This window comes from Durotheca rogersii, assembly GCF_024521655.1.
Source record: "Durotheca rogersii strain YMJ 92031201 chromosome Unknown GGS23scaffold_32, whole genome shotgun sequence".
Classification (NCBI taxonomy): domain Eukaryota; kingdom Fungi; phylum Ascomycota; class Sordariomycetes; order Xylariales; family Xylariaceae; genus Durotheca; species Durotheca rogersii.
The window spans coordinates 224,610-239,235 of NW_026251263.1; the positions used below are offsets into that span (position 1 = coordinate 224,610).

At 55.7% G+C, this 14,626-nt stretch overlaps 3 protein-coding genes across 3 annotated transcripts; all 3 read left to right on the top strand.

The window, feature by feature from the left end:
* Positions 1 to 8,341: 8,341 nt before the first annotated feature.
* Positions 8,342 to 9,524, top strand: GGS23DRAFT_585564 (uncharacterized protein). Its single transcript, XM_051517386.1, has one exon. The coding sequence runs from the start codon at positions 8,651 to 8,653 to the stop codon at positions 8,918 to 8,920; it is 270 nt and encodes an 89-aa protein (XP_051368180.1). The 5' UTR covers positions 8,342 to 8,650; the 3' UTR covers positions 8,921 to 9,524.
* A 1,553-nt stretch (positions 9,525 to 11,077) lies between these two features.
* On the top strand, positions 11,078 to 12,601 carry GGS23DRAFT_319157 (uncharacterized protein). Its single transcript, XM_051512871.1, has 3 exons — positions 11,078 to 11,421; positions 11,506 to 11,671; positions 11,733 to 12,601. The coding sequence occupies exons 1-3, from the start codon at positions 11,160 to 11,162 to the stop codon at positions 12,568 to 12,570; spliced, it is 1,266 nt and encodes a 421-aa protein (XP_051368181.1). The 5' UTR covers positions 11,078 to 11,159; the 3' UTR covers positions 12,571 to 12,601.
* Positions 12,602 to 13,796: 1,195 nt separating this feature from the next.
* On the top strand, positions 13,797 to 14,297 carry GGS23DRAFT_600396 (uncharacterized protein; the record flags this gene model as incomplete). Its single annotated transcript, XM_051519060.1, has 2 exons — positions 13,797 to 14,030; positions 14,112 to 14,297. 2 exons carry the CDS (start codon positions 13,797 to 13,799, stop codon positions 14,295 to 14,297), a joined length of 420 nt encoding a protein of 139 aa, XP_051368182.1.
* Positions 14,298 to 14,626: the final 329 nt, after the last annotated feature.

Genomic DNA, 14,626 nt, shown 5'->3' on the forward strand with positions numbered 1-14,626 from the left:
ATCGGCCTCTATGTTTACCCCACGCGGCCGACAGAGCTGGCTACTCTCGCAGAATGTCTCCTAGGAGCTGATTTGTTCTTATTTTCTCAGTTTCTCTCTTCCTCACTCCCTCTCTCTCGCTCTCTCGTTAACCCTCCTCGCCTTCTCGCCCTTCTCGAATTGAGAAGAGAGTCGGAGACGGCTGCCTAGTAACAAGTAGGCCAATGGCGGTCACTAGTCTGCGGTTTCGCCTTCGTGGCATTGGCTGGGGCTACGACGGTTATGTTTTGCGATTATGAACATAAAGGACAATTACGGCTTCAGCCGATCAATTCAAGATTTAAGGATATTTCTACCCGCATAGCCAAGTGCCTGTGGTTCCGATTCCTTGAGAAGTCGTGTCATATCTTTGAAGCTGCCTTACACCATCTGCCAAGGCCAATCTCAACCCTGCTTCAACCGCCGTCACATGATGAAGGTATACGCAACTGCCTATGTACGTCAGGCACACGTCCTAGCAAGACCAGCATCTATCTGAGAGAAGAAATGCCGACGACTCTCTTATGTATCAAGCGCAGCCACGCACTCAGGGGTGTCGTGGCCGCGCAGCGCAGCAAATACGCGGTCAGACGTGGCGTTGGGGTCGATTCTATGTACCTGAAAAATGACCGTCGAGGCCCGATTCACCATTACGACCCCAACACAACAACACGCTTACCGTTCCGAGCGTCGAAGCACCGAATTCCAGGTTGGCGGGGGCGTTGGTGGCACAACTTGGCATGCTGTGTACCAACAGCAGCGATGGGGATAGCCCCCGAGCGTGTATGCCCCTGGCGGTAGCGGTAGCCCGGTACGATCGCATACTAGCTCCGCCTAGGTACCGTGGATATATTGCCTGTCTCCCTGCTGGGCTTCCTACCTTGCCATAGGGTGACCTTGGTTCCCAACACCAGCTGAAAAATAAAAACGAGGCCAGCTAACGGCCCCCTAGCCTCACTTATAGCTGATTATCAAAATGGAATCGCCACAGCTTAGGTACGCAACGGCAAGTTTCCTAGACCTCCCCCCCCCCCACGGAATCCCCGCGTACACCTACTTAACGATAAAAATAAAAGTGTTTATAATTTACCGCTCCTCATTTCGTTACTGGATCGGCAGCACGAGTAAGCGCACTGGTGCGCGGAATTAGCTACGACGAAATCCATGCTACTCGCTACCGAAGCGCCACACGAAGAAGGAAGACAAAAGCATCACTGTACAGTGCTGGTACGCATTGGCAGCCATGCAGTCGACACTATGCGCCGCCAGTTGACAACCTCATATTTTCGACGTGCCTCTTCGGCTACTTCTGAAACAACAATTGCACACGGGGGAGACAAAATGCTAATACCCACAAGCATTGATCCTCTTTTCTTTCCGGATCGAAACCGCTATAGCTATCGCCCCCCAGCACAAGACATATTAGTCTTAATGTGCCAGTGATGATATTTTTGTGAAGCTTTGGTCGCTCGATCCGTCTACCCTAGAATTGAAAGGGCAATCTCTGGGCTGGGTGCGCTCAAAAGTAACAACGGGCGCAACTCCCTGCCCGGCAACTTCGGGTGTTCCATCAACGCGTGGGTAGTACAGCAGGACAGCGACGCCAAAGCGGTTCATCGTTATGCTGCAGATTCGAGACAACGCCGTCTTCAGTATTGCTCTGATGCCAATGGGTTCTGGGACTCGGGCGCTGCGTTGTAGGGCCTCTCGCAGCATCCCGCATGAACGGAGACAAACGTGAACAAGCGGTGCCCAAAAAAGGGGCACTGCGACTTCTTCTCGAGTATGGTGGATCACGCATATTACCAGAAACGGCGATCCCTCGCCATCGGAACCATGGCTGAATGGTAGGCCGGGAATCAACGGGGCAGTCAGATTCACCTATCCAGGAATAACAGTGGCTGCTTACAGAGGTGATTCCAGAAGGGTTCCGAGAGAGGGAGTGCCAAAGGCCTCGTCGATGCTTCTGGCGGAAGGGCTTGTGTGAGGGGAACGGCTTCTGGACTTTGTTGTCACCCGCTGTGTCGGGTCGCTTCGCGGAGCTACGGAGGATTCTATAAGGGATGCGGAATGGCGGAGTAGTCGATGCCTACCCAGCGTGGCGCAACCTCCTCGTTTTTCTTGGGAACTTGTTCAACAACCATCCTGGAGTGATTGTCAGCAGGCGCCTTGACACACCATCCGGGGCCGAAGTCCTGGGTCCTGATCCTGTTCCAGATAGCTGGAATTGATGGCACAGTTCTACATCGTGCATAGCGCCGCAGCTACCACAATGCAACATCGTGCTCGGGAAGATAACGTGGCTCGACCTCGAGACGAATGAAAAAGGATCGAATAATCTCGATGGAGCCATCTCATTCCGATTTTATCCATGCCTGCCTACGTACACGCCAAGGCTAGCAAGCACGGGCTCAACATTGCACACAGGACATGTATGTATGTACGCTCTCAGGTTCGGCTGACTGCAACGGACTCGGTCCCTACGAATCTCTACCAGTAACGTGCGTGGTATGTGCTGCTCACTCAGGCGAGGACTGCCTCCCCTTGGTGTTGGCGGGCCTATCACAGTACTGCGTATATGACTGGGTACGGGATCAAAGCGTCGTCGCGGACAGTGATGGCCCCCTCCATCGACGACGGGCACCAGACCTAGACTAATAAGAGAGTCCCCCTCCCCCTGATGCTGATGCTAATACAAGGTATACTTACGTATACGTGCGCGCACACACGACGAGGTGGCTTGCGGACAAGCCCCGGCTCCAACACTATCCCACCCAAGACGACGGCCGCGGAGGGGGGGGGGGGGAAGGGGACAGAGATGTATCCAATACCTACCCACCTACCTAGGGTAAGCCAGTCAGTCAGTCAACCATCTGTTTCCGTTGTTGAAGTGCGTTTCGAGACTCACAATTGGCCAATGAGGTTCGAAAGCTGGCGTTACCGCCAGGGACCAGCAAGGGGCCGCTCTCGGCATGGGGGATGACCCCGGGGACCTACGTAAGGGGATTCTCTTGATCTCTTTCTTTTTCGTTCCCAAAGTTCCCACATGCGCAGATGGTTATCTGCGGCATCTGCATAGCGTGCATCCCGGTTCCCGATTTGAACGAAGACCCCTGGTTCCGGGCTATGCGGCTTCGTTTCTCGATTTCGCCTGCTACATGCTGCCTACGTATTACATACCTACATAACATGCATGCGTACCTATCTTCTACTACCTACCTATCTATCTATCTGTGCCCAACGTGGAGGCGTTTATGGAGGAGGCGCGTATGGAGGCATGTCTGGATGTACGTTTACGTTACCTGATGTGTGTGTGTGTGTGTGTGTCACGCATCTATGAGTAGGTACACACATCGACTTTCTCGAATCCTGGGTCCGGCGCGCCCTAGTGGCAAGGGGGTTTCCTGCGATCTGGGTCTCGTCTGTCTTCCCCGATGATCGTGCATGGGGGTCGGGCAAGCCAGTCCGGGGTTATCAACCATACAGAACGACGCCAGCCCTGCGATCGTGTGTCCGTGTCGCCTCCTTTGCTGCTGTCAGCCGCCACAGCACCGGGGCCAGGGGTTCTCACCGACGCCCCTCCGTCTCCTTTCTGAGAGGAGTGCCACATAGGTACGTCCTTACGCGTATGGGTGTATGGATGTACGCAGGTAGGGGTGGATAGGCGCACTACACCACCTACTACCACCTACACGTACTTAGAGGTAGGTATGTAAAAAGGCTGCGCAAATGAGGCTGTCTTGCCCCAGCCCTGGCTGTGGAAACAGCAAAACCCTTGGACGCGAAGGAACGGTTCAATGCGCGCGCGCGCGCGCACGCACATTACATTGCATTTTCGACCCAGAAGGGCTTGCGAATTACATCATCCCCGCCGTATCGACCATGCCCTCGTAATATCCCGTCCTTCCGCCCTGCATGGCGCCCCCCAGCATGCCATTGTGTATGCATGTATGCATATGGGTAGGTAGGTGGGTAGATATACGCACATACACACGAGCAGAGTGCGGCTTCGAGCAAGGGGAACGGGCGAGTCCACGAGGTTGCGATGCCGCGGCCCGCACTCCCTGTCTACATATACATATACATACCTACACATCTACATCCCGTATCAACCCCACGATAACGTAGGTATGTATCCTCCTCTTCCTCCTCCTCCGCAGTGTCCCCTGGCTAACGGCGCATGGAATCACCATCGCCTAAGAGTGGGTGTGCGTCTCGAAAAATGCGACGTCGTCGAGCTCCCGTGGAGCTTGGGTGTGACATTGGGACGCCGTTGTCTCCACCCCGTGCCCTCATTTTCTTACCCCCTGGAGGGTCCGGCTCCCCGGTGCCCTAGGCAGACAGACATACCTACCTACGTACCGACGCTCACCTTCGCGACCACGCCATCTATGTACGTACGTCTGCATGTATAGAGGGCACCTTTTTGCCTGCGTAGTGCATCATATTGCATTGGCATCGCCTCTCGCCTCCTTTTCTCCTTGCTTTTCTCTCCTCCTTTTTCTTTTGGTTCTCTCTCGGCGGCGATTCTACAACGACGGTGCGGATTTTCCGCGCGGGGTTCGCTCCGCGGCCGCCGGGCACGCCTGCTAGCTAGGTATCTTGCCCTTGTCTCGCCCGCCCTGCACACCTTTACTCACCTGCCACGCTTACTGATCGTCGGTCTGTCCGACTTGATTGGGAGCTGACTGACCGCGCAGGCTGGCTGGCTCGACAGGTAAAGGTGGGTGAAGACAGAGGAAGAAGCAGAGGAAGAAGAAGAAGAATAAGAAAGGGGCGGTGGGCGCCTAGTAGGTGACTCCATGCAGCGAATTAGTCGGACAAGCCCTTTCGTAGCCAATCACGGAGACGGCAGGGGAGGGCCAAGGACGAGCACGTAGGTAATCTCTTCATCATAGGGGGTTGCGTATAGGCGTGTGCGTGTGTGCGTGTACACTATTCTGCCCTGTCCACTTATTGCTCCTGATAAGAAAGAGGTCGGTCAGTGGAGCCGTGGGAAAGAGAAGGATGTGAAGTTTGGGGGGAGGAGGCGTGTGCCGCAGGTTGGCTGGCATGTAGGCAGTAGGTATGTACGATGCCCATTCCCGGTACGCATACATGCTTATCAGGTAAACAACTCGCGAAAGGAGATCGTTCGTAGCGGATGGTAGGGTATTCTGAGGTTGGGCCTTTCGCCTCGATGGGCCGATCGCGACAGAGAGGCACGCACCATGACATGCTGGCAACTCATGGTCTCGGCAGATCTCCGAGCCGCTGCCTGCTGCAACCGTGCCGGCGCGAGAGAGAACCGCTATCACAGGCCGCCCTCGCACCCCCGTCGCCTCACCCCTTGGCCTTCTTGGCCCTCGATATTCACACTTCCGAGAGGGAAGGCAGGTGGGATCAGTGATGAGTCGCCTCACTTCTCTCACGCAGCCCCGGCTTACTATGCCCTTCATCGGGGGCCGGGGCAGGGAGTCCTACCATCTATCCCTCCATCCATGCATTCTGATCCCCGGACCTTCCCCCCCCCCCTTCTGAGGCATAGACGTTGTCAATTATATACGCGTCAGTGATACGTCGTACGGTAAATATGTGCGCATGCAGGACGCGGAGCGGGTCGACCGTTCAGGCGAGCGCGCGGAGCGTGCTGGCGGAAGGAAGGAAGTCTCGTCCGCGGACTTCCTCACACTACGCGGGTGGGGGTACGTACGTTCGCTCGCCATCGTATACGGCGGTAGGGATAAGGGGGCGGGCGGGGAATGCTACAGGACGACGGGCTTCGGACGGGAAATGAGGAGAGAGGGCAAAGGATAGGGGGTGGCGAACAGCCGTGGCATCTCGGTGGTGGTCGATATCGCAGGACGGGATCGTAGATTGGCTTCGCTTGCGCGGGTGCATACGCTAGTCACGGAAGAATCGCGCGCAACCCCAGCTCGATATTCGCCTGGACATGCCGCGAGGTGTTGTCTGTCCCCCCACTGCATGGCCTCGCCCGTGGCCTATCGATGGTGCAATTTGTATGCGGGAGGCAGGTCACTTCGCGTCGCCCGTCATCGACATGTATCTCTCTCCCCCTCTTCTCTCCTCTCCCTCTCCTCTGCTGCTACTGGTAGGTTAGGACGCCCCCGGCTTACTCGAAAACGGGTCGCGACACGGGGGCATGTGTGATAAGCACGTACCATAGGCTCTCGATGCCCGTCAGGAAGCCCCCCTTCGGTGGTCGCGGTCGGCAGGGGCCGAGCCGTGTCTCGTACACGAGCGGGCTCGACGTGCAGACGCCGGATGGGGTGATGTTTCTCGGTACATAGGACCTTTCGGCATATCAGGGGCCGGCGGGCGTCGCGTCATGGCGCTGTTTATGTCCGGGACCTGCCGTGGTCGTTCCACACGGCACTGATAGGTAGGTTATGGAGAGATGACGGCTAGATATATAGTGTCACTCACGCTCTCCACAATCCTTTCTCTTTTCCCTCTAGGAAGAGCTACCGTTGTGAGCACGGCCGCGATGAATACCTAGACTAGCCCTCCCCATAGGTTCCCGCGGAGGTCTCTGTCTTCTGGGAACGTCACTCGTGCTTCGTCCTCTGTCCATCCGTCCGCGGTTAATTCGTTACGGGGAAAGGGGGAGCGGGAGCGGGCAAGGGAAAAGGAGAGAAGGATGAGATGTTTCGACCATGGCACGATAGGGAGGGAACACATATATAATCGTCCACGCCTTCTGATCAGTTGGTTGTGCAGAGCTGCGCGGTCCCACGCTCGCTACCCGTGAGGAACAGGACAACTTAACACCTCTGTGTCTCTACATAGGTAGGTATGTATATATATAGCCATGCCCCGCTAGCTCTAGCGAGCTAGCTAACTGGCGTATACGATCGCCCCGACTGTAACATCCGGCACGCCTCACTACACTCCTGGATCTACTCACACGCGCAGTCGCGAAGAGATCTTCGGCCAACGCCGGGAACCGCACCCCCCTGAAGTTGTCGGCCGGGGTTCACATGTAACCTGGTGGTTCGATTCTACGGATGTCCTGATCCGTGGTTGGTGTACCTATGTGATGGACAGGAACATTGTCCCCCCCTCCCCTGATTTTCCTCACTCTGTTCCTCTTTCTCCTAGATGAGGCTGCATAGATCTATGGTGGAGACCGGGGACGACGTCTTGTAGTGCTACTATTCTAGCTTGCTGCCTACTCTCTCTGCCCTTGTTAACGGGGGTTGGCGCCTGCTTTCGTGACGAAATCCCTTCCTCCCCTATCCCTTTCCGTCCCCCCCATCCTACCCAAGGTCAGGAGCGTCATGCTGACGACGAGGTTGCGACCCACAGGAGCCTGTAAGGCTGCTCCCGCTACGTCAAAGAGACAGGAGGGCGGCACGTCACGACTAGGCCAAGTGAGGCGTGCGCACACGCGTCCGGGTTCGTTGGCCCCTATACGACGCGCCCCAGCTGACACGACGCAGTCTCGCCCCCTCCCCTCCCCAGGTTATGCTCGCCTGCACCCGAACAGGGCCTTTCTAGAAGCATCGGCGGCGAGGAGGGCGGCTAGGCGAGATACGATAAGTTGCGCATCTAGCGGGAAGGGAGACTACTACCTTCGCCCCCCGAGGCACCGCGCGGTGCCTCGGGGGTCAGTCGTTTCGCGCGCTTTCGACCGCGGCGTGTGCCCCGCGGGTATTAGGTCTGGGGTGGCTAGTAGCGCTCGCTAGATACTCCGCGGCGGCGACCAGGGAGGGGAAAGGGGACAGCAGGAACGGGGACTTGTTGCGCGTGGGATGCTCTTCCTAGCTGCCACCCTGGACTTCCCACAGCGCCTGCTTCCCGTTACGCTGCTGTGTGGGACTCGCCTCACCCGCGGCTCCGGAGGGCTAGCGTAACGTCGTGTAGGTGAGCCTTTGTCCCCGTAGGTAGATTGCGCGCGCGTGGGGGGCCAGCAGATGTTTGGCTAGCTCCTAGGTCAGCTTAGGGCGTGGGAAGTGAAAGGGAGGCTATTCGCATAAACTAATACTCTACGTACACCCCACGGGAAGTTTCCGACCCGTGCAATATCGATTGTCCTGGTTGATATGGAATATGAAGTCCTATGATAGGTAGGTACTTAACTCGCTGCTCATGGGGTGTCGGTATTAAAACTGCGTCCACTAAATTGAAGGCCTGTTTCCGTGATCATGATATATAGGGGAGAGAGAAACCGCGGAGGCTTCGAAGATTCTGATAGTTTTCCTATCTCTCACCTCATCTCCTCTTCCCGACTTGTTTCTCTCTAGGACATCCACGAATTCAGATCGAACGTACGCAAGGCCAGTTCTACGACTATTTCGTCCACTCTATCGTATAATATGCACTCCTCCAAGCAATAGGACGATGTAAAGATAAACCAGATCTGGGGTCTTGGCTTTATCCACCATTGCTACCCCCTCCCCCCTTCCCCCCGACATTCTTCATAGGCAATTGCTCGGCAAAATATGCTGAGACGAAATCCAATACCGGGCACTATTAGTAGCTAGGGCGGTTCGCTCTGACGTAGACGTAGGGAAGTTCATATTATATTATGGTTCGCAGAATTTCGCTTGAATAGTACGCTGTTCTCGTTCTTTACATCACGATTGTGGGGAGGGCAATTACATTGGGTACATAAAAACAGTCGATAGACATGTCTAACTCTTCGACAGGCCTTCCCGGAACACAAACCTCCTATCTCCAAATGGCTACATTTTTACTGACCATTCTTCTGTCTTGGTTCCTTAACTTGAGACGAGACACACAAGCGGTAACCCACCTTTATATTATCACTGAAGGTTGGAAAGGAAATAATGAGGGAGAACCTCTGACGGCGAATCCCACGAAGAGCGCCGGACGTGCCTCGAAGCTGGTGGGTTGGGAGGAGCGGAAAGAAGGCGAGCCAGAAAGACTCACCTTTTAATTGACCGTCCGCTGACATGAACGCGAGGTGAGGTGCCGGGCTTACGTAAGGGGGCATAAGGGAAGAAGAATTCGACAGGCTCTGGAAGGATTGTGGGTAGGTAAAGGTAGGTAAGTTCACATTCTAGTTGAGGATCGACCGGTAGAACGAAGCACGAGTCTATCACCGTTCGGCCAATATAAGCCCAATATGGTGAGATTGCGATGTATTAGACACACGCACAGGCTATTGATTCTTACCGATATCAGGAAATGACCACCACCCGAATATAAAAACCTGCCTGCTTGTACAGGTTGGTATCAATATCGCGTGAACGAATCCTTCCAATCTCGTCGTGATATTACTATAGATACCTGTGCGGTTGGAGCAGCAGGAATCTATCCACGGTCCCGAACCGATAGTGGATAGCAAGCAAGAAGACAATAGTTGGCCACAGAGTCGGCCCTCGCGGAGAGCCTCATTGGGTGCGGAGTTAGCCTCGAATTCCGCGGCCTCGATATTACCACTCAGTGGCGGCTCGAAGGAGAACTACGGAGCCGAGCGAAGGGTGCGTTCATAGTCTGTCTAGCACATTAGCGGTGAGACGTGGCCCGATCATCTGCGAGGAGCTATATTTATATCTCTGTCTCTGCGGGCACCCTGCATCCTCGCATTCTCACCTCCTCGCTCTCCCAACCTCGACAGTACCCGGCGTCTGACATGCGCCGGGTTCCTGTGTTGTGCGTATGTATGCGCGTATCTATTACATACGGAGGTAGCATGCGTCATTAGGTAGTAGATGCGACAGCCAGAGTATTCCCGGGCCGGCCAGCCTGATTCTACCTAGCTTCCCTGTTTTCGCCGCCGATCGCCGCCGATGTGCCTCTCTAGACCAGCCGAGCGAATTCCTTCTTATAGCTTCCGCGTCTTCGCCTTCGATGATTATAGCCGTTTGCGACGGCGGGTGAGAAAACGATCGTCGCTCATGGCGGGAAGCCACCTCGCCCCCTCTTCCTCCTCTTCGTCCCATTGCCCTATCCGAAGTGCAGCTGGCACGCAACGCAGACACGGCCGGGTGCCAGCTGGCGCGGTCGATAAACGCCAGCAATACGCGGTCCGTACATGCATACATGCGTACATGCATAAGCGTACAAGAGTGCTCGGATAGACGGGTATATGCACATATAACTATATGCAGGCAGGCAGCATATGCAACACCAGGCTGTGTCGGTCCGTCTCCCCTCCCAATGCGGCAAACTGGTAGCTCCACACCAACTACCACCCTCTCCATCTCCGTCTCCCTCACCTCTCCCTGCCCCTCTCTCCTCTCTCTATGCCCCTCTCTCCACGCCCTCTAGATGCCTTCTGCACACCCTCTGCACACCTTTCTCTGGCACCCTGCCCGTAATTGGCTCGGCAGACTTTCTAGCCCCCAGCTCTCCCCTCGTCTCTCTCTTCCACGAAGGTACTCCTCTATATTTGCTGCAAACGTATAGTCTCTTCGGCCCAATGGAGAGCCGGATTCAACAGTGTGGCTCGAGCCTAGAGACCTTCCTCACACGTGTGCCTGTCGTGTGTGCCGGGGGCAGCGGGAGGGGAGGGGGGGAGGAGGGGGGAACCATAGCGGGCCCTTCACTGCCTCAACCCCTCCTCTCTCTGTCTCTCTCTCTCTCTCCAACGCTGCCCCGAAGTGGATTCGTCCGTCCGTCGACGGGCCGTGGGTGTCACCTTACCTTGTCTATCTGTTGCGAGAGATAGGATGGGCTCTCTGTGTTTCGTCTCGGCGTCTACACCGAGACATCGAGGGCGGCTGGCGCTAGCTATCTAGGTACTCCGCGTTCGAGACAATGTAGGCCGGATATGGTACAAGTGGCGCAAGTTGCTTCCCATCTACCAACCTGCAGGCCATCGACGGTGTTCTCGGTCCATTGGCGTTGCCGTATGAACCAATATGACTTGCTGACCGACGAGTGCTCCGCCGCAATCTCACTACCCAACGTTGCACGAGTCACCCCCAGCGTCTCATCCAGTAATACCAGGGTCTCATCAGCCATCTTCGGGAGGTGGGTACTCCCATCTCAGCTGAAGCCTCACTGGGCAATAGGATAAACCGGTCCCGGCAGAAACCCGCCGCACGTTGGGGTGGGAGGTTAAAAGCGTCTTGCCCGTCCCTCCCCCCCCCCCTTTTCCCTGCTGGGCCTTGCGGTTTTCCTACCTGTTCGCTTCTTCCGCCCTTGAATGGACGGTCAATTGCACCAACATGACGTCCGTCCTCAGGCTGGCTACCTTGAGTTACGCGGTCGCCTGTGTTGATGCTGGCTTCTCTATTCGGGCAGGTCGCCACGCAAAGGATTGGGGGCCGCCCACCGAGACCCTCGGCAATACGCAAATCGATCCTGCCGGCTGGACGCCAAAACCGACTGCGCCGCCGGGGGCCAGGCCAGAGGACTGGGAGCTTCGGAGACGACAGCAGGGCGTCCCCATGACCGATACCTGCGGTTTCCCTGTTAGCAAGTCCAATGGTAGGTTGCACTCCTTCGCGAGATGGCTTCGCGAGATGGAACCGTTGCGAAGAGCAACAAACCTCTTACCACTTCTCTCGATAGACCCGGCAATTGGCTGCTCAGATGGGGCATTTTGCGCCTCCTCGTCTGGCGTGGTGGGATGTTGCAGCGCCCGAGACCGCCGCGATTGCACGATATTACCCACAGCATGCGTCGAGGTAGGGACGCCGCCGACGCGTCAACCGATTGATCCTCAGACTCTCACCTGGTAAGCTTACGACTGCGTGCTATGAAAGGCTACTTGGCCTCGTCGGCTAAGTCGGGGACAGCTCGGACCAGGCACGTCCACGTTGCGTAACATATTTATATAACGTGAATTTCTTCGAGTATCTACATGGCTATAGCTTTCTAGCTTGCGGCGGCGAGGCGGGCAACAGTATGATTGCGACGAGTCCGTTCCCGGGCTGGTCACCGACAAGCCGTATTTCTACCGCAACGCCATTAGCAACAAATCCGGTAACCGTTACCATATCTCCAGGTGTTGAGGCGTCGTCTACTGCCGATTACACTTCGTCGACGAGTCATGTTGGTGCCATCGTCGGTGGCGTGATCGGCGGCGTGGCCGGGCTCGCGTTGCTCATCGCCGGCATCCTACTTTTCTTACGCTACCGTAGGAGACGAGAGGGGGAAGAGAGGGTAGGAGATAAGGGGGTAGGCAACTCGCCCCCTTATCCTAGCCAAGACTTCACGCCCGCCGGAGTGTATCCTTCTGGACTCCCTGATTTCGAAAATCCCTCGTTTTATTACGGGGAAATACCGCCGCAGATGGTCCACACGCCGCATCCCGATGCCGCCGCCTATCCGACGGCGCCGCAACCGCCGCAACCGCCGCCTACAAGTTACAACCCTGCGAACGCGCCCAGGAATGTACGCCCGCCGGAAATACCGTCCACGTTCGTCCCCGTTGCTCGCAAGCCGCCGACCCAAGATGATATAGTATCTCCCATTAGCCCCCAGCCATACGGGGAGCTGGTGAGTCCCGCCGACGACCCGACAACGTATACATGGATCTCCAACCCAACGCCGCCGCCCCAGTCGGAATATTCTCAGTTCAGCCCGCCATCTCCGCCTCAGTTTCAATCCTATCGCCCCTACCATAGGACCTAAACGAAGCGAAATTCACGAGCATGGCCGAGATCGTTTGGCTGATTGCGTGAAGGGGCATGTATCAGTTAGTAATATTCTGTGTAAATATTGCATTGGGGCCTTTTTTGTTTTCGCTCATGCTGGAGGGCTTGGCGTTTCGGCGATGCGAATACCATATGATACCTGTTGCTTTTTTTGGGCGGAGTCTTGGGAGGGGAGAGAGAAGAAGAAAGTTGGCCTGGGGCTTCCTCCGAGCAAGATCTCGAGAGAAGGGAACAGACATAGGATAAGGACAAGTCGAAGCCGAATTTACGATACGCGGGCTGGTCGAAAATTTCACTCGTCAGTAGCGAGTTGCGCAGGTCGAATATATGGTTTCTCTCTTCATACGTGCGGACTCAAGATTCCGGGGCCTGAAACAAGTTCTAAATGCCCCTCGAGATCGGATCGACGAAGCAGGTATCACACATTGCCATATCGACGACGAGGTCGAGAGGACTAATGCAACAATCAGGCCAGGATAATACCTATATAAGAACGCGAATACCTGATTGAAGGTTAATCTTTACTAAGGCCCTTGGCCAGCGCATCAGGGGCCAGTCCATGCCGACCTAGTGCTACAAATCAACGCCCAAGACATACTGGGGAGAGAGAAGAGAGGCCACCGTGCCTCCTGCTTAAGTATCGTAGGGATACTCCAAACTCCCTAATTCGAAAGCTCACTCCACGTGGATCAGCAAGTAGTGCTAAATACACAAGCATCATCACCCGTCTCCGCGTCTCAAGCACTATTCCACCAACCCAGAAACAGTATATCGGGCCTATCTAGGTAGGAAATGGGGCATGCCTCTATACGTGCCTGGTCGTCTGTCTGCCTACTTACCCTAGGTCTCTACGATGGGCGGTAAACCCATCCTTACACCCTCACGAGTCGGTCCCAGGTCGCCTTCTCTGCGGCAATTCGGGAGAAGTGCCGAGGTGTAGCGTTCGGCAGCTAATTTTTGTCCAGCTTGGTGCTGGCCACCGTTCCCACGGGAATAGCAGGGAGTACACATCAACCTGTCGGTTGCCTACCACCTACCTACCTATCTCTCTGCCTGTTTGTCTACCCTCCTAGCCACCTCTAACAGGATCGGTGTACTCTCTCACGCTCTCACGTTGATGTCAGATGGCGGCGCCTACGCTTTACCTTGCCTGCTCGCCTAGTTGTCTATCTAGCTGCCAGAGAGCAAGTATTGCTACGGAATATGGGCGCGGGGGAGGCCGGAGAAACGACAGCAACCCCTCCTCGATCAATCGGCACAAGTGAGGTATCACGGCCCCGATCGCTCGACGACGTGGTCTATAACTTCAGCGAGCTCGCGCACGAACATCCCGGCGGCGCCAAAGTTCTTCTCCGGCTCGCCGTCTGCGATGCGACAGCGGTCTACTCCGAGGCCCACTCGATGTCACTAGTCAAGACGCTGCCGCATCGGTGTCCTGTAACGACGGCATAGGCGACGGGGCTGTTATCGTCACCGGCAGCGGCTGCCCCGTCCTCCGGGCCTTGACCGGTAGCCGAGAACCCGCCGCTCGATAGCCTGCTCAACGCGCGGGCCGTCGGCGTCGGCAGGGGCTCCCTGTACGCGCTGAGCTACGGAAAGGAGGGCGTCAAGCATTCCGTTGATAATGAGTGTTCCCTGCAATTTTCTCTTGATACTTGTGAGATCGATTTGCCGGGTAAGTGGAGGTTTGGGAGTCAGCTATGATAAAGGGGTTAGGGGCTAGGGGGAACAGTGGTGGCTACGAATCAAGGGATGCCGAATCTCGGTGCGTGCGTCCGCAGATTCGTAACTACTCAGGGCTACCACCCCAAGGGGGATAATTATAGCCTGCCTCTTATCTTTAAATGTTTATCATGCGTGGGTGTATCTTTGAGGTTGTCCAGGAGAGGAATCATATGGTTGATTGTTTGTTGCCAAGGCATCCGCTTGACTTATCTCTCAAGGCATTCACGCGAACAAAAGCATTTTCGTCAAGCAGGCTTTTCATAACCCATCCATACAACATAATAAGACTTCCTTCAGGGAATTGATGA

Excerpts from the sequence above, each read along its gene's own strand:
- GGS23DRAFT_585564 (XM_051517386.1), top strand. The coding sequence starts at position 8,651 with ATGTCTAACTCTTCGACAGGCCTTCCCGGAACACAAACCTCCTATCTC.
- GGS23DRAFT_319157 (XM_051512871.1), top strand. The coding sequence starts at position 11,160 with ATGACGTCCGTCCTCAGGCTGGCTACCTTGAGTTACGCGGTCGCCTGT. Across the intron at positions 11,422-11,505 it reads CCCTGTTAGCAAGTCCAATG|ACCCGGCAATTGGCTGCTCA; the intron begins GTAGGTTGCACT and ends TTCTCTCGATAG. Across the intron at positions 11,672-11,732 it reads GATCCTCAGACTCTCACCTG|CTCGGACCAGGCACGTCCAC; the intron begins GTAAGCTTACGA and ends AGTCGGGGACAG.